The sequence below is a fragment of the Gossypium raimondii genome, chromosome 2 (assembly GCF_025698545.1).
Source record: "Gossypium raimondii isolate GPD5lz chromosome 2, ASM2569854v1, whole genome shotgun sequence".
Classification (NCBI taxonomy): domain Eukaryota; kingdom Viridiplantae; phylum Streptophyta; class Magnoliopsida; order Malvales; family Malvaceae; genus Gossypium; species Gossypium raimondii.
This window is the reverse complement of record NC_068566.1, coordinates 35626597-35647154: the sequence shown is the minus strand read 5'-3', so window position 1 is coordinate 35647154 and position 20558 is coordinate 35626597. Positions and strand designations below refer to the sequence as shown.

Below are 20558 nucleotides of genomic sequence, written 5' to 3'. Positions count from 1 at the left end.
AAAATTTTTGGTTCTAACCAAATGATAACTATTAAATTCATTAAATTAAGTTTTGTTATTTTCAAAGTTTGATGTGTCAAATATATTATCACATGTGCAATGCTATGTCTGTTTGTAATTTTCACATATTACTCACAAAAATAAATTAATAGATTCAACAATTGTTGTTAGCATTAAGACAAAAATTTTGAAATCCAAAAAATATAGCTACCGAGAATGATCCAATTGGTGGATGTGAACTAAACCTATAACTTTACACATAATATAGGACTAATGACATAATTTGACTAAACATATTTAATTGTTACCATTGGGTTAGGATTAAACTTTTCAAATTCTAAAAGTAAAAGGGACCGAAAATGACCAAACTAAAGTAGAGGTACTAAATCCACAACTTACGCAAAGTACAAGGTCTAATAGCAAAATTTGACCTTTATAAAACATATATTTAAAGAGAATTTGTGACATTTAACACAGTTTTCTGTCGCCACAAAGCTGGCCAGTTTCCAGAAAATTAAGCCTTTAATCTCCTTAATTTCATGCTTATAATTGTAAAAGAAAGGGACAACTTACAATTCCTTATTTTTCTGTGGATTGAGTATTAGCTCGACTGGCATCGGCATTATTGTTAGTGCAGGAGGACGTGGGTTCGAGTGCGCTGAAGCGAATTATCCTCCTATTTAAGGATTGGGGAGGGGTTATGAATAGTTTTAGGCATTATATAAAAAATGAGTCGACATGATAAAAACCTATATGAATTGAGGGATAGAATAGGAATGTGTGCAAGGGTACTGAATTTTCGATAAATAAATAAATTTGGGTCGGATAACATAGATATTAGGAATTGTAAAGCAAGAAGGCAATGTGAAGACAGATGCATTGGGTGAGTGTAAGGACTGAAGCAACCAATAATTAGTCCCAATTTTAAGGTATCTCTCTATTTATGAAATAAATATTTTATTTTACGCTATTCTCAATGATTAATTACTTGTTATAATATAAATTTATTTATTTGTCTGGATTGTTGACTTTTGTGTTCTCCCTAAATATTCCTCTCTCCGGCTGACCCGTCCTCATCCTTATCATACAACATCCTCATTGCATGCATTTGGATTTTTTATTTTACAAAACCCTGTTTTATTTATACAACACTGGAACTTTGTGCAACTCCCAGATCAACTTTTATAATCATTTTTTTTATTTTTTGACTAAAATATTTATGTACTTTTATATTTTTCTTTGAATTTTTAGAATTAAGATAAAATTGAGATCATTTGTAAATTTTGAGGGTTAAATTTTTTTATAAGATGACTAAATCGATACAATATTGAAAAGTTAAGGACTAAATTTATCATTATAGCAATTTTTTAACTGCCACGTTATCTTAATGGGTGACCAATTTGAAAAAAAAAATGGATAATTGGGTGAAATTTATGTAGGCATTGTTCAAAGAGAATTAAGGCTCTCCAGTTATTGAAGCTGAAACTTTTTCCAGGAGAGGATGAAATTTCATGCTGATGGCAATGAAAATAATTGAGTTTGTGTGTAAGGGTGAGGATGATAGGGGAAAATTAGAAAAAAAAATTTGGGCGAAATTAAATTATATATTTTTAATATTTATAATTTTGAAAAGATTAAATTAAAATTTTATTATTTTTTAAAGGTTAAAGTATAATTTTACAATATACTAAATTAAAATTTTATAATTTTTAAAGGGTCAAAAGTGAGATTTCTTGATTTAAGGAGGTCAAGGCCCTTGCTATGCCCTCGATTTATAGGCGGGATTAATTTGATTGAATCATGAATAACATAAGGACATAAAACCTGTACTAGATCTATATTATATATCAAGCATTTGGGTGAGTTAATGTCACAGGTTAATCGGGTACAAATTCAATTAAATAATGATAAAATACTCTTACTTTATAAGGTAAATTGTATTATTCCGAAAGTTTTTTTTTTTTGTCCTTTTATATTTTTATGTTAAAAAATAAAAAAAACAACACATATAATAAAATTTAAACCTAAATCTATATAGTATTAAACATTTTATTTTACCATTGAATCAAAATCCATTTATTATTCATATAAATTTTTTAAATATTTATTATATAATTTTATTTTTCACCCTTTGTCCTAAATAACATTGTTGGTTTAGAGGCATGAAAGAGAAAGTGGGTCCAAAGGCAACCATTTAACGTGGGCCTGAAATGCTCAAACGGAGCACAATGGGATATCCGCTACCGACTCATCAATGAGCCTTTTCGCAAACTACAAATCCACAAATGCTTCAACCAAATTTACTTGCATGTACGATGTAGAATTGCTATATATATATATATATAACATAAACAACCGAGTCGGGTTGCATTTGATCCATCTATTTAAATTGGGTTATTTTGATTTTGAGTTATTTTGGATTGGGTTTATTTTAAGGTTGAATCATTTTAAATTTAGATTTAAAAAAAAAAAGATAACTTTATCCTTTATTAATTAATTATTATTATTTTTATCTTCAATATTTATTTTAATAATTTTTATTAAAATAATAAAAACTTAATTAGACATAAACATATTTTTAATTATTATTAAATTATATTATAAAGTGTATTATATTCTAAGATAGTTATATATTAAATATGATGTATTTTTCCTACGATGTGGGTGAAAACCTTAGATAACAAATTTATAAAAAAATTGATATAGCTTTGATTGAAATGGTAAAGTTGAATCTAAGTTTGGCCTATTGGTCGAGTGTTCACCTTCCCTAAGAATAGTCTAGGTTTGAACCACAATTGCATCAAAAAAGAAATGGTGAAGTTAATAGAGTGAAGATTATAATATTTTGAGTTCCAATCCCATTATGTCTAAGTATTTTTTCTAGATTTCATCCCATCAAAATGATATTGTTGTTACAAAAATAAAGGAGTTTTTGGTAAGTTCATTATAGAGCTGGGATCCAACTATGAGTGACACCGAACTCAGTCAACCCCTTTATAAATAGTTATAAAGCTTTGTTTTTAAAGTTACATTTGCAATCACAATTGCAATTACAAAGAATACATCTAAATAATTATAACAAGAATTGCAATTGGAAACGTATAATAAGAATAAGAATAAGAATTTAAATTTATATTAGAATAATTTTATATAGAGTCCGCATATAATATGATATAAACCGAATAAATATAAACTAACGATTAAGCTAATGTGTTGTTGAAAGAGATTAATTCAGAATCCAAAGTTTAAAATCCAAGTTCCCAAACAAGCATTAATAAATTTAAAGGCAAATATAAAAAAGAATAATAAAATTAAAATATATGAATTAAATTGTTGAAGCGACTTCAATGTAAAAATAAAAAATAAGAACTTCAAAAGATTATACCCCTTCATCCCTAGTTGAACCCTTCCTAAAGTTTGATTGAGTCAAACCTCTCGTAGTTTTGTTTTGATCCCACCCAAAATTCTATGGTTATTAAATTCAGTATAATATTGCTGTCATCATGTTCCCTGGAAACAACATGTTTCACGATGTCAGTGGCCCTGTCCCCAATTCCCATTCCCAAACTACCAATCAAATTCCAAAGGAAATAAAGTGATAGCCCTAGTGCTACATTATCTAAATGTTCCATATAGGATAAAGGGTTTGCAAACAAAGGCCATTATAAAATTTGAGTATACAAACGAGTTAGACTGATTGTATTTCGATTGTAATAGTAAATATTGATATATTAAATTAGTTGAATGTTGTATGTTAAGGGTGAATGTCCTTCATGCTACTTTAGAGGCATGCACTTCGACCAAGGAAAAGAGTGCAGGATTTGTTTCTAAATTTAGCAGGGTACGTCCAAAACCCAGATTATATATATTTCTTCCAATTTTACTACAACTGGTTGCATATAAAGATGATATGCATCAAACAAATACAAAAAAGAACTAACAATCTGACAACATTCTTAGTCAGTTGCAACATTATTCTAAACATTCCCCGACTTAAACTTAACTCTTGATTTGAGACAACATGCATCTGACATCTTTGCTGTTTGGTCTCTCCTTTGGATCATCCAACGTGCAGAAATACGCAATCTTCAAAACCAGAATCATTTGATCTTCAAACCCTTTTCCAATCAGTTTAGGATCTATGGCTGTTGTGGGGTTGTCTGAAATCATGATGTTTCTCATCCATTTCACTAAACTCATCTCATCAGTGTGTTGAAAGAACGTATCAGATGGTAGCTTCCCCATCACCAAAACACAAAGTATAACCCCAAAGCTATAAATATCACACTTATCAGTAAACTTAAGTGTTTGATGATATTCAGGTGCTATATACCCCACAGTTCCAGCCAAATTGGAAGTGGTAATATGAGTTTGTGCATCAGGCATTGCTTTTGCAAGCCCGAAATCTGCAATCCTGGCTTCCATTTCATCATCAAGGAGGATGTTCCCTGGTTTCAAATCTCTATGAATGATTCGAGGGCTATGGTGCATGTGAAGATATTCAAGCCCAGCAGCCACTCCTTTTGCTATCCTCTGCCGCGCAAGCCAATCTAGCTCCCTTGTGCCTTCTGATACTTGTTGTAAGATGTCTTGCAAGCTTCCATTCTTCATGAATTCATACACAAGGTAGTGACAGTCGGGTCGAGAAATATGAGCCAACAACGGAAGAAGATTCCTATGTCGAATTTGGCCTACTGTGGTGATCTCTGATTTGATTTGACGCATTTTCTTGTTGAGAAGCTTGCTATCTTCATCAGTTAACTCAGCTGCATCTTTTGGGGGTTGAATAATTTTCTTAATAGCAATCATTTTGCCATCACTTCCTGGTAATTCAGCTTTATATACTTCTCCACACCCCCCTTTCCCTATGATCTCCAATGAAGCCAACCCATCTTCTTTCTCTAAAAACGATAAATCCTCAGCTTTCTTAATCAATGGACTGAATATGGATGGACCAGGATCTTTAGCAGCTCCTAAAATGGTTGCCAACACCAGTTTAAACATAACAGAGAAGACGAACCCAAATATGCCCCCACCTACAGCTCCAGAAAAGAATCCCAACAGCCATTCCATTGCTTTTTTACTCTTATTTTTGTGTCGGTGTTGAGTTACTGGTGATGAGCTAGGACCTTCACCGGTTACTGATTTGCTTCCAATTGGTGATGGAGCTTGAGCTCTGCTTCTGCTATTGTTTGTTGATTTCCTCTCAGCAAAAGTGTACCGTTTGGGGTACTGAGATACTGTTGATTCATCAATTTGGCTCATCAATGGAGCTGAACCTTCAAGGAAATTGTTCCCTGAGAAATCAAAGAACCGAAGGTTTCGAAACGAACGTATAGATGATGGGATTTTACCGGAAAACAGATTGTTGGCAAGGGAAAGATTTTCCAAGTTGGGAAAATACTTCAAGAAGGTCAAGTCACCGGTGAACTTATTGGAAGATAAATCGAGAACTCGGAGATGAACCAAAGAAGACAAATTCGACGGTATCTCGCCGGAAAACTTGTTGTTTTGAAGGTCGAGGATTTCGAGTTTTTTACAGTGAACAACTTCATGTGGAACTGGGTTACCAATCCTGTTGTGGGAAACGGAGAGCTCTTTCAGCTCCGACAGCTTCCCAATTGCAGGAGACAGAGACCCATCAAGCATTTGGGAATTAAATACAAGCCTGGTGACTTTAAGGACATAAGTGTCGTCGTCGGCGAGTCTTCTCTCGCAGAAAACGCCGGCGGCGCTGCAAGGATCGGTGGCGGGGAACCGTTGACTGGCGATGCCCAAGTCTTTGAGAAGTGTGGAAAGAGCTTTGGAGTCTGAACGGTAGAGAGTTAGCCTTGAATGGGAGATGAAGAAGAGAGAGAGGAGAGTGAGGAAGCGAAGGAAGTGACGACGACGGTGGGGTATTCCGGGAGAGAACGCCATTTAGGGCGGATAAGGCGGGGTTGGTGGAGGAGGAGAAAAGAAAGGTAGTGAAAGATTATTGGATGTTGTTTTTTATAAGCTGATACCGTGTGGAAAAAAATGTGTACGTGGAGCCCAGTTGAGTTGATTTTTCCCGTAAGCAAACGTAGTCACCAGGTGGAGGTACTTGTATATTTTCGATTAAAAATATTGTCCATTTTTATTATTCAAAATTGATCGGACATGGGTGTTACGCCAGTTTTATTATTTCATCAATCACATTAGTTTTAGTGATAAAAATTAGTGAAACCGATTTTTTGTGATATTTTTGCCATCATCCAAACCAATTATTTTATTTATGTTTATAAAAAAAGTTTTTCTTCATTCAGATTTAGTTATGAATATGCTTTGTGATGTTAATTTGATTGTAGTTATTATTTAAAGTTTGAGTATCCCATCATGTAAATTGTTAGTTGATTTTTATTTAAATTTATTTTGTTAAGTTTTATTTCATGTATATATATTTTGTATATTGTAATTTAGATTTGAATATATTCTAACCATTTATTTTATTTTATAATTTAAATTTAAATTATAATTATTTAGATGTATTATTTATATTATAATTATGTTTATTATATTTTTTCTTAAAAATAATTACAAAATAATTATAATACTAATATAAAATAATTTGTAATGTGTTTATTATTTTCAGATGATAGATCGAGTTAGCAAACTGAAATATCCAAATTAATGTTCGCCAAGTATGCCTTTCTAGGACTAAATTACCAAAAATGTCAATTTTTTTTGGAATTTACCAGATTAGGTCGATTATTGGAAGAATTACGAGAATAGGTCAATTTTACTCAAATGTTTTCACGTAGGCGTGTTTTTAGGTGAAATGTAGAAAATCGCCTCTAGGTGGACACATTTTCTGCATACTGCCAATAATACGTTTCTAGCTGGATGCGTTTTTAGTATGTTGGTAGGAAAACACTCCCTGGTGTACGTGTTTTCTGACAGTTCAACTGAAAAAGCTTCCAGCTGGAAGCATTTTCCTATTGGGTATTTTGTGCTAGGGTTTTGTATTTTAGGGTTAGGGTTTAGGATAGGGTTTAGGGTTTTTGAAATGTTAAATAATTATTATTGTATTAGAAATTTAAAAACCTCGTATTTTCATCGAAACTTGAAGTAATTGTTTGGGATGAAATATTAGTTTTTAAATTTTTTCACATTCTTAATACTAGTTTGATCCAATATTTTAGTAAATTATTTATCACAGTGCATTAATATTGATGAGATGGGTTCTGAAAATATATCTCAGGATATATGGTGGGTTTTTTGTCCCAAGTGAGGGTTGAATTTGTAGAGAGATAACGCTCCAAGTAGGACGCACAATATTAGTTTTTAAAATTTTACACATTTTTAATACTAGTTTGATCCGATATTTTAGTAAATTATTTATCACAATGCATTAATATTGACGAGATGAGTTTTGAAAATATATCTCAGGATATATATGATGGGTTTTTTTGTCCCAAATGAGGGTTGAAATTTGTAGAGAGATAATGCTCCAAGCAGGACGCACTATCAGCAAAAGTACTAAAAGCGCATCTAGTTGGAAACTCTTTCAACTTACATGGCACTGGAAACGCTTCCAGCTGGACTCACTTTCCATACTTTTGCTAATAGTGCGCCTTGCTTGGAGCGTTATCTTTCTACAAATTTTAACCCCCACTAGCCAGTGGGAATTTTCAGAATTAACTTGGAGCTCGTCTCCTGATCTATAAATGAAACATATTTCAGCCTCAAGTGACATAAGCCATTTACGAGTAAATAACCAGTTGTCAAGGAGATTAGAAGAAGAAAAGTTCATAGAGAAGGAATAAGTTGGAGCAATGACGTAATTTGAATAAACGTAAGCATTGATTTTTGTTGTTCATATTTAGTTGTAGCATTAATTTTTTGCGTAATAGTTTTTTCGAACGTCTCTTGACAGATTATTTGGTTGAAAATGAGTGGACGGATTAATGCTATTGTTTATTACGACGGTGAAGTGCGTGACACCGAGAACGAGGTCATTTTTTATCAGAGAACATAGTGCGGCTGAGTTTTAACCAAAACATACAATTGTCCCTCTAATATCGATTTTGTGCATTAGACGACCCCGTTAGATATGATGCTTTCGATATTAGAAGTGTGAGAGGGTTGGAGACGATGGTCCAGATGCATTTGAACAGTGAGTCACCGTTTCTTGAGTTATATGACTAGTTCTCAAGGGGAGACTAAGGCCCTCAGACATTGAGATATGCTCTTGTTCGAGATGAAAGAATGGAAGAATATGCCGGTAGTCTAAAGACATAGTTGCCGAGTGGGTTCACCACCTTGTTAGGAACTTCCCATCATGATATCTTGGAATCATCAATGGCAAAACACTCATTTGTCTTGGCCCTAGATTTCAACTGTGGCAGGTAAAACATTGAACAGTCGGGTTGGGGTGGAGAATGGAATACACGACCCATGCACGACACTCATTTAGTGGTATTGATTTGGACTTCAGTCAATCGATATTCAATGTTCGGAACTCTTATAGGGGAATGACATCAACTTTCAATGGTTGGCTATCGACAAATGATTTTGGATGTTTCGACAACTACATAAGAAGGGATGATGTACTCCTACAACGTCCACCGACGAGAGGACATCTAACACGGAAGATGTTGGTGGGTTTGAGAATGAAGACGATAGTGAATCTAATGTCGGTCCAATTTGGGAGACTAGTACTGATGTATAACACCCCTAACCCCTCTCCGTTGTCGGATTAGGGTCACGAGCATTACTAACTAATCAAAGAATTAAATCAATCATAATCAACATATAAACTCACTAATAACATTATAATATGCATAGGTAGGTCTTCCACTGTCTACACTCTTATCACTATTTATCCCTTCTAGAATGTTCAAATTCGGATACAAATAAGACTATTCCAATTTTTAGCATCAGGGTACTAGTCCATACTTCGTCTACGATTATCTTTTTAATCTATCTTCTATGATGTTAGTGGAATGCACTTAATTTAGGTTTGCTAAACCACCCAAATTCCAAGTAAAAGTTACTCTTATAGCCTCTATTACGAGTCTACAGGACCCTAAAAATAGTTCAAAAATAGGCAGGGACTAGTTTGAAACAATTCTGGAAGTTTAAGAAATAATTACAAAAAATTTAACTGCAGGGGCCACACGCCCGTGTGTCTGGCCGTGTGGGCATTCGAAGTAGGGATACACAACCATGTCCTAGCCCATGTCCTTGCCCGTGTAACTCACTGACTTAGGTCACATGGCCAAGCCACACGCCCGTGTGCCAGACTATGTACCCTTTTGAAATGGCCTCGCATGTTCGTATGCTAGCTGTGTGGACCTAAAATGTGCTTTAAATCACAAGTTTACCATTTCCTATTTACTTGGACACTAAACAACTCAATTGCTAATCATTTAACCTATTCAAAACACGATTAACACATGTCCAAAATACACCAAATTCATCACCTAATATGCCTAACCAATGTACCCTCATTCGTATCGCAGTTTATATGTTCAAATACACCAACAAACACATCAAAAATTCACGTCTTTCCTTCATATCACGCTTGCCATATTTGAACTAACTTCCAAACTTCTAAAGTTACCAAATATGAAGCTAAGCACATACCAAGCATTATGCTAAGCTACCAACTCTTCCTATCCTATGGCATGTCATCTATATCTGACTCAGCCCGATACAGTTAATAGGGATTCATTTCACTTTTCAATACAACCAATGTCTTAGTTTCATGAATATATATATCATCACATATAAGTATATATTCAATTTGATAATCATCACATTTTTCTCAATACAAATACATTCATAATCAATATATTTTATAAATATACAAAATCAATCCATTTCATTTCAGTTATGAATTTAATTCAATTCCCAAGTACCAAAGTACTCACCTTAATTGCTTACCATATGCAAACAATTATATATGCAATAATCTACTATTTAATTCGGATTATAGAAACACAAACCGGGATTTTCGAGCTATTCGATGTCGATTTTATCCTTACCATTTTTACTCGAGGATTCCGGTACGATGTTAGCTATGGAATAAAACAATAGAATCACATTAATATTACACAATTCAATTTCATATTACATTTCAATTTTCACACTATATTTTGCTTATTCTTTAATTTAGTCCCTAAACTGAGGCTAATTTTAATCATCACATTTAACTTCATATTTTTGTACTAATTTCACTCTAGACCACATTTAGCTTCCTCTTTTCCAATTCGACCCCATAATTTTGAATTTTTTTCACAATTTAGTCATTATTGTTCAAAATCAACAATTAATTCCACAATTTAATCATTTTCCATTTCTAACTTAAAAATCTATTTATTTAATCTCTAATACTTAAACTATTCAACAATGTCAACATATAAAATTTTAAACAATACTAAAAATTACAATATGGGTCAGGTAGCACTAGATACTGAGATTCCAAAAATATAAAAATTACAAAAGAAAGAGACTAAATTGACTAACCAATTGAAATTTGAAAGCTTGAAGCCCTTAGGCCGTGCGTTCTCTCCTTTCTCCCTTTCTTTTCTTTTTTCTTTCTTTTTCGTTTTTTTTATTTATTAATTTTGCATGTTTCCACTTACTTTTATTATGACTTTAATTTTAATTATTATTATAATAAATATATATACATTAATGTTAATACATATATATAATATAATATATACATGCATTTTTACTTAGCCACATTCGGCCACCTATACACAAGCATTTATTAAATGGTTTAATTGTTATTTTAGCCCTTTAGTTTATTTCAAATTATAATTCAACTTTTACCCTATACATGATTTAGTCATTATACTTAATAACTTTTAATTTATGCAAATTCACTTAACTAAAACCTAATTAACTATACAACCAACTTCGTAAATATTTATTAAAAATATTTACGAGTCTGATTTACGAGAATGGAGTCCCTAGAATGCACTTTCTGATACCCTTGACTATCAGGTCGTTACAATTCTCCCCCTAATTAAATTTCGTCCTTGAAATTTACTTGAAAAGAGGTGGGGGTATTGAGATCTCATCGTCTCTTCTAGTTCTCAAGTCGCTTCCTCAACACTATGACTACGCCATAATACTTTCACTAATGGAACTCGCTTATTATGCAACTCTTTCACTTCATGTGTCAAAATCTCAATCGATTCTTCTTTGTACGACAAATTGAGTCTCAATGTCTTCCGTCGAAATAACATGAGACGGATTCGATCGATATCTTCTAAGTATTGAAACGTGAAAAAATTCATGCATTTTCTATAATTCCGTAGGTAGAGCGAAATGATATGCAACTGGTCCTACTCTTTCCGTGACCTTATACGGTTCGATAAAACGAGGACTCAGTTTCCCCTTTTCGGTCAAATCTCAAAATTTTCTTCAAAGGTGAAACTTTAAGAAATACTTTATCGCCAACAAAATATTCAATATCTCGACGTTTCAAATCTGCATATGATTTCTGTCTATCGAAACCTGTCTTCAATCTATCAAATTTTCTTAACAATGTCTTCCGTTTCTCGAATTAATTTCGGCCCGATCATTCTCTTTTCACCCAATTCCATCCAGCAAACAAGTGTTCGACACCTACGACCGTATAAGGCTCCATATGGAGCCATTTGAATACCCGATTGGAAGCTATTGTTGTATACAAATTCTGCCAAAAGTAAGTAACGCTCTCATCCTGATTCAAAATCAATAACACACGTATGAAGCATGTCTTCCAAAATCTGAATAACACGCTCAGATTGTCCGTCATTTTGAGAGTGAAAAGCTGTGCTAAAATTAAGTCATGTACCAAAGGATTTTTACAACTATTTCTAAAATCTCGTAGTGAACCGCGGATCTCGATCAGAGATTATCGACATAGGGACACTGTGCAATCTCACAATTTCTTGAATATAAACTTCAGCAAGCTTTTGAACTGACCAATCAATCCTGACTGCAATAAAATGAGTCGATTTCGTAAGTCGATCAACAATCACCCATACAACATTTTTCTTACTTGCCAGTAAAGGTAACCCCGTTACAAAATCCATCTTGATACGGTCCCATTTCCACTCAGGAATAGAAATAGGTTGAAGTAATCCTGTGGGAACCTGATGTTCTGCTTTAACTCACTATCAGGTTAAGAATTTAGCCACATACTCAACCACGCCTCTTTTCATTCCTAGCCACCAATAAGATTCTCGAAGATCGCGATACGTTTTCGTTCCTCCAAGATGCAAAACAAAATGACTATCATGAGCTTCGCAAAGTATTAACTCTTTCAATTTTGAAATATTCGGAACATAAATTCGGTTATGAAATCTCAAGCAACCACAGTCATCAATGTTGAAATTTTCTAATATGCCATTATGAACCATTTCTCTTTTCTTCGCCAACTTGTCATCATCTAACTGTGCTGACTTAATCCATTCAAAGATCACCAGTTTGATATTTAGTTCAGCTAATAAGCTTCCATCATGATTGATACCAGGTTGAGCAAGCATTGCCCTCAATTCAATCGCTGCTTTTTTACTCAACACATCAACTACAACGTTAGCTTTACTAGGGTGGTAATCAATAACACAATTAAAATCTTTTAGAAGCTCGACCCAATGACGCTGTCTCAAATTCAACTCCTTTTGAGATAGGAGGTATTTGAGACTCCTATGATCGGTATAGATGTGACACTTTTCTCCGTACAGGTAGTGTCTCCAGATCTTTAAAGCAAAAATCATATTAGCTAGCTCTAAATCGTGTGTCAAATAATTGCATTCATGCATTTTTAACTGACGAGACGCATAAGCGATCACTTTCTTGTCTTGCATCAACACAACCAAGACCGCTCAAGGAAGCATCATTATAGACCACAAAATCTATTCCCGATTCTGGTAAAGCATCATTTGGTTTAATTTCTCAAAACTTTCTTGACATTGATCGTCTCAGACAAATTAAACATTCTTATGTAATAACTTTGTCATCGCCAAAGAGATCTTCGATAATAACTAGCCAATCCAAGAAAACTACGAACCTCTGACACATTCCTCGGTGCTTTCCACTGAACAATTGCCTCGATCTTTTTCGAATCAACTCTAATTCCATCTGTCGAGATAACATAACCCAAAAATACAACCTCTGATAACTAGAACTCACACTTACTAAGGTTTCTATATAACTGTTTCTCTCGTAACACTTGCAAAACAATTTTAAGGTGTTGCTCATGCTCGAATTTAGATTTCAAATAGATCAAGATGTTGTCAATAAAAACTACCACAAATTGATCCAAAAACGGTTGGAAAATACGATTCATGTGATCCATGAATGTCGCCGGAGCATTGGTCAGCCCAAAAGGCATCACTAAAAATTCATTGTGGCCATAATGCGTATAAAACGTCGTATTAGGTACGTCAGTATCTTTCACTTTCAATTGATAGTAACCCGATCTCAAATCGATCTTCAAAAAGACAGAAGCTCCTTTTAATTGATCGAATAAGTCATCAATACGAGGTAGGGGGTATCGATTCTTAATCGTCAACTTATTCAACTGTCGATAGTCAACATAAAGCCGCATCAAGCTATCTTTCTTTTTGACAAAAAAGTATTGGAGCTCCCCAAGGTGATATACTAGGGCGTATAAAAGCGCGATCTAGTAAGTCTTGCAATTGTACTTTTAATTCTTTCAACTCAATAGGTGCCATACAATAGGGGGACATTGATAGCTTAAGTTGCTGATATGATACAAGCTGAACACCATTTACCTCAATCATACCACCGCCTTCACTCTAAACAACAAACTTCTTTTTACGGCAATCCAGAATCACCCCGTGCTCTGTAAGCCAATCCATACCCAAAACCATATCAAAATGACCAAACGGCTTTATCAATAAATCAACATAGAATGTTATACTCTGTATCACTAACGAGCATCTCCTACACACCTGATCTACTAACACGGATTGTCCTAACGGGCTAGACACCACTATTGATACTTTAGACATCTTAGATTTTAAACTTTCCTACTTAACCAATTTAGTATTAACATACGAATGCGAAGATCTCAGATCTATCAAAACATAAACAGGTTTTAAATGTAATAAAAAGATACATGTCACAACGTCATTAGCATCGCCATCCTCACGTGACCGCACAACATAATCTTGGGTTGGTGCTCTAGCCTCCGACTTATGAATAATAACAACATTTCCCTTTCTAACACCACCTCTCAGAAATGAACCACCTCGACTTGACCCGCGACCCCTAGGAACAGGTACAGATCTCTGAGAAGTAACAGGTGTAGCATTCTCATTCTTGGGACATTCTCTAGCAAAATGTTCCGTGGATCCACAACAAAAACAACCACGAGTTAACTTCCAGCATTCACCACGGTGTTTTTTCCCGTACTGCTCACAAATTAGAATATCAGTATCCCTAATTGGACCTTACACACTACCCATGGACACAGTCTGTTGTCGATCATGGTTTCTATCAGCTCTATCTGACTTAAAATTTGACCTCCAGCCACCATGAAATTCTTTTCATCTCTTAGGTTGTGGATTTGAACTAGCAGCTCTATAACACTTTCCATAAGTGCGAAAAAAGCTCAACCTTTTTATCAAGTCCCAAGGCATGTTCTACCATTTTTCTCGTTCAACTAAATCTGCAAACTTAGTAATTCTATGCGATACTAATTGTACTCGTAACTCATCGCGTAAACCACGCAGAAATCACTTGCAACTATAAAGTTCAGCGGGACAAACTCAATAGCGTACCTACTAAGTTGCAAAAACTCTCGTTCATAATCAATCACAGACATTCCACCTATTTTCAGCATAAAAAATTATTGTCTTCTATCATCAATATAAATTTCGCCAACATATTTCTTTTGGAATTCCTTTTGAAAGAATTCCCAATTAGCCTGATTTGTGGATATGTGACGTGACACTGACTGCCACCAGGTATATGCTTCTCCTAGCAGTAGAGAAACATCACATATAACGCTTTTACATGGGTTGCATTCAAGTTGTTGCAAGATGAGCTTAAGCGATTCAATCCAAATTTCAGCTACAGAGGGACCAACTCCTTTCAACCCCAAAAACTCAATGGCATCATATATCCACAGTTCTTTTATCAGAGCCCGTCGAATGGTAGGTGTAGGCGCTGTAGAAGATGTAGTTCTCGCAACCCGCTAAAGTGCATCAGCAATAACTCTAAGTAAATGTGAATCACCTGCTCCATCATTATCATCTCGCTCAACATTACGTTGTTGAGCACTGGTTGGGCTAACATACGGAGTTACAGACTCTGTTGCCTCACAATCATCACTATGCTCATTACTAGAGTAGAACTCTTGTTCCACTTTATTATCTAATTCATTTGCCATTTTTTAACGATAAAACAAAAATAATTATCATCAGCATCCAAATCCCAACTTAATTCGACTCAATTATTGCATGTGCCTCTAAACTCAATTTCGAGCTCAATTTAGTCTAAGAATCGGCTAAACCTGTAAGCTCTGATACCACTAAATGTAACACCCCTAACCTCTCTCTGTCGTTGGATTAGGATTACAAGGATTACTAACTAATCAAAGAACTAAATCAATCATAATCAACATATAAACTCACTAATAACATTATAATATGCAGGGGTAGGTCACGACAATCTGATACTTTCATGCTAGATTCCTATACATTTGAATAATAAATTATGCTATATACACTCTTATCACTATTTATCCCTTCTAGAATGTCCAAATTCATATACATATAAGACTGTTCCAATTTTTAACATTAGGGTATTAGTCCATACTCCGTCTACGATTATCTTTTTAATCTATCTTCGATGCTGTTAGTGGAATGCACTTAATTTAGGTTTGCTAAACCACCCAAATTTCAGGTAAAAGTTACTCTTACAGCCCCTATTATGAGTCTAAGGGACCCTAAAAATAGTTCAAAAATAGGTAGTGACTAATTTGAAATAATTATTGAAGTTTAGGAAATAATAACAAAAATTCCAAGTAAAAGTTACTCTTACAACCCCTATTAAAAGTCTATAGGACCCTAAAAATAGTTCAAAAATAGGTAGGGGTCACACGGTCGTGTGGCCAGGCTGTGTGACTCACATGGCCAAGTCACACGCCGTGTGTCTAGCCGTGCGGGTATTCGAAGTAGGGACACACAGCCGTGTCCCAGCCCATTTCATTGTCCGTGTAACTCACTAACTTGGGTTAGACGGCCAAGCCACACGCCCGTGTACTAGACTGTGTACTAGACTGTGTACCCTTTTGAAATGGCTTCGCATGCCTGTGTGCTAGCTATGTGTCTCACACGGCCAAGTTACATGCCCATGTGTCTGGCCTTGTGGACCTAAAATGTGTCTTAAATCACAAGTTTACCATTTCCTATTTACTTGGACACTAAGCAACTCAATTGCTAATCATTTAACCTATTCAAAACATGATTAAACATGCGTAAAATACACCAAATTCATTACCTAATATGCCTAACCAATGTACCCTCATTGGTACCACATTTTATATGTTCAAATACACCAACAACACATCAAACATTCAAGTCTTTCATTCATATCACACTTGCCATATTTGAACTAACTTCCAAACTTCTAAAGTTACCAAATATGAAGCTAAGCACATACCAAGCATTATGCAAAGTATCATATACCAAAATATAAACTAGGCTAGAATACCAACATAGTCTCAACCTCAACCATATACACATTTAACCATCATTTCACTAGCAACTAAGTTAAGAACATCTTATAAATGATATCAACAAAAGACTCCCTAGGTACATGCCATTACAAAATGAAATATCACCACATTTGATCTCGGGATTTGTGATTTGATATTGAGTCAGAAAAAATTCGAACAGTACCTAGCCTGCGCACAGAAAACAAAATCGCATACTGAGTAAACTCAATGGTATTTCTATAATCCGAATAACATAAATGATATAAATATTTAAAATGCAAAATTCAACAAGTAAGCTATGTTCATGTGTTTCAATTCAATAGTATAATTTTTGCTCATTCCTTATTCACATCTACTAAGATTTTCACATGTTCAAATATATAAGTATATATATCAATGGCAATTCATTTAACATTTGAATACATCATCTCATGCAATGGCAAGATTCATACATTTGATCAATACTTGAATTCATTCAAGTTTCACATCTCAGTTCATCATTTCATATTTCATTTCCCATCTCATAATCATTTCCCATATTTTCCATTTCAATATTTTCTCATCTCATAAATTATTATTTTACTTTCGCTTATTAACACGACACGGAATCGGATGGATAAACGGATCCAACCAACACATCAGTTTAGCACCCAGTGCCTCATCAGATAAATTCAAAGTAATAACTGCGCCCAGTGCTATATAAATTGACACCCATTGTCTCATTGGTTAAACCGAAGGAAATTGACACCCAGTGCCTCATCGACTCGAGGTCGAAGTAATCCCTGAACTCTTCCTATCCTATGGCATGCCATCTATATCCGACTTAGCCCGATATAGTTAATAGGGATTTATTTTAGTTTTCAATACAACCAATGTCTCAGTTTCATGAATATATATATATCATCACATATGAGTATATATTCAATTTGATAATCATCACATTTTTCTCAAAACACATACATTCATAATCAATATATTTTATAATATACAAAATCAATCCATTTCATTTTACTTATGAATTTAATTCAATTCCCAAGTACCAAAGTACTCACCTTAATTGCTTACAATATGCAAACAATTATAAATGCAATAATCTACTATATAATTTGGATTATAGAAACACAAACCGTGATTTTCGAGCTATTCGACGTCGATTTTATCCTTTCCCTTTTTACTCGAGGATTTCGGTACGACGTGAGATACATAATAAAACAATTAATTCGCATTAATATTACACATTTCAATTTCACATTACATTTCAATGTCCACATTATATTTTTCTTATTCTTCAATTTAGTCCCTAAACCGAGACTAATTTTAATCTTCACATTTAACTTCATATTTTTGTACTAATTTCACTCTAGATCACATTTAGCTTCCTTTTTTCCAATTCGACCCCATAGTTTTGAAATTTTCACAATTTAGTCCCTATTGTTCAAAATCAACAATTAATTCAACAATTTAGTCATTTTTCATTTCTAACTTAAAAATCTATTTATTTAATCCATAATACTTAAACTATTCAACAATGTCAACATATAAAATCTTGAACAATACTAAAAATTATGATATGGGCAGGTAGCTCTAAGTACCGAGATTCCAAAAATATAAAAATTACAAGAAAATGAGACTAAATTGACTAACCAATTGAAATTTGAAAGCTTGAAGCCCTTAGGCCATGCGTTCTCTCATTTCTCCCTTTCTTTTCTTTTTTCTTTGTTTTCTTTCTTAATTTTGCATGTTTCCACTTACTTTTATTATTTCTTTTATTATAACTTTAATTTTAATTATTATTGTAATAAATATATATTAATCTTTATACATATATATAATATAATATATACATGCATTTTTACTTAGCCACATTCGGTCACCTATACACAACCATTTATTAAATGGTTTAATTGCTATTTTAGCTCATTTAGTTTATTTCAATTTATAATTCAACTTTTACCCCACGCGATTTAGTCCTTATACTTAATAACTTTTAATTCATGCAAATTCACTTAACCGAAACCTAATTAACTATACAACTAACTTCGTAAATATTTTACGAGTCCGATTTATGGGAATGGAGTCCCAAGAATATACTTTTCGACACCTCTGGCTATCGGGTCGTTACATGATGGTTCAGAAATTGTATCATTTTCTGAATCCTAAGTGGATGATGGACTATGTATGCGTGACTCATGCACATTGATGAAAGTAAAAGCTTAAGTTTAAATAGATAAGGAACCGAAAGTTGGTGCGTTGGGTGTACGACTTATGCTGTATGTAGCATCACTCACAACAGTAGAATTCATAGCCTAAGATATGGGTGAATGATATCCTCTCATTGGCATTACGTGGTTGATGAAAAGTAAACATTGTCATGGGTCGTTCGTATTTGTGATGGATGACTTGATCACTATTTGATAGTGATTGACTTTTAATGAAGGAAGCTCTAATAATTACCATGAGCTAAAATATGATCATATTGGGAGAACGAATATTATCCCAAAATTAGGATATCCTATGAGGGTAACACACTTATGACAAGGTCATTGGACGAGCATTGATCAAGTTACTTTCGTAATGGTATGCCGTTGGAGAGAGCTCAGTCATGATACTATAGTGGAATGACTTCATGACTAAATGAGTTTATAATTAATAGGTGAAGATCTGGAACTTAATTATAAATCATTTGAGCCTAAATTACATATGACAAATCAGTCCCTCCGCAGTTCGTTGAAACCAGAAATAAATTGCTTGTTGAATCAAATGAACAAAAATTAATAGAAATGGTGAAATGATTAAGGTTTTCTCCAAAATGAAAATGAAAATAGAGAAATGAAATCATTTAGAAATGAATGTGGTTTTCTTCAAAATGGAAAAAAAAATAGAAAAGGGAAATAAATTCATTCAGAAATGAACAAGGGTTTCTCAAAAATGATCGTAAGAGAGAATTTATGCTTTTGAGCTATTTTAAAGCTCGATAATGAAAATAAACCATACAACCATAGTGAACATACTGAATGGTGAAATATTAAATATATTTTTTCAAAACTTTTACCAAGAGCAAAATCATCATATTGTTACCGAGGGTAAAATTGGGATGAAAAAAATTATTTAATTAAATATAATTATTAAAGTCTATTTTGGGAAATAGTAAAACAGAATTAGGTTGGATTAGATTACAAAGTACTGAGTCAAAAATCCCGAGAAGTACTCGTAATTAGACCCGATGTGAGAGAGGCGCAAAATCCCCTTATAGAATATAATGGGGCGAAAATCCTAATAGGAATACTAAGGGTGTGCTGCCCACCTTAATCCTACTCTATGTAGGAATTGTTTTTCTATTTGAAATAAACTTCTCTAATTCAATAATGTTTCTAGCTTCTTTCTCAATAAATGATGGCATCGGTAGGGCTATTGATAGAACTTTGAGATATCATTATTTTGCCAGAGAGACTTTTATTCTCTAAGAATTAAATATAATTTTTGGAATAATGATTCTGTAAATTTCTATTTGAAAAGAGAAATTTTGCTTTTACTACAAAAGACAAGAAAACAATTCCTAGTTTCTGTGTTTGATTCGTTTTGTTCGAGTCCACACTCGAAGAAATTCATGGTATGAGAATAGCGGAGAAGATCGTTTGGTTGAAAGTCAGGAACAACAAGGATCCGTCTATCCGAAATCACTTGTACGATTTTTGTGAATGGTTTATTGCTACAAACATCCCAAATTGGGTTGATTTTCAAAGTTTTTATTTTTTACTATTCAAGAAAACCATTTTTAAATCAAAATTTTTCCAACATCAGCTTTCACTAGCATCTCACACAAAGTGTAATAACACATGAAATCTAG

The 20558-nt window shown here is 33.7% G+C and overlaps 1 protein-coding gene across 1 annotated transcript; it reads right to left on the bottom strand.

Annotated features, from left to right (window-relative positions):
* Positions 1-3820: 3820 nt before the first annotated feature.
* Positions 3821-5982, bottom strand: LOC105788534 (leucine-rich repeat receptor-like serine/threonine/tyrosine-protein kinase SOBIR1). Its single transcript, XM_012615478.2, has one exon. It carries the CDS (start codon positions 5917-5919, stop codon positions 4000-4002), a length of 1920 nt encoding a protein of 639 aa, XP_012470932.1. The 5' UTR covers positions 5920-5982; the 3' UTR covers positions 3821-3999.
* Positions 5983-20558: the final 14576 nt, after the last annotated feature.

Excerpts from the sequence above, each read along its gene's own strand:
- LOC105788534 (XM_012615478.2), bottom strand. The coding sequence starts at position 5,919 with ATGGCGTTCTCTCCCGGAATACCCCACCGTCGTCGTCACTTCCTTCGC.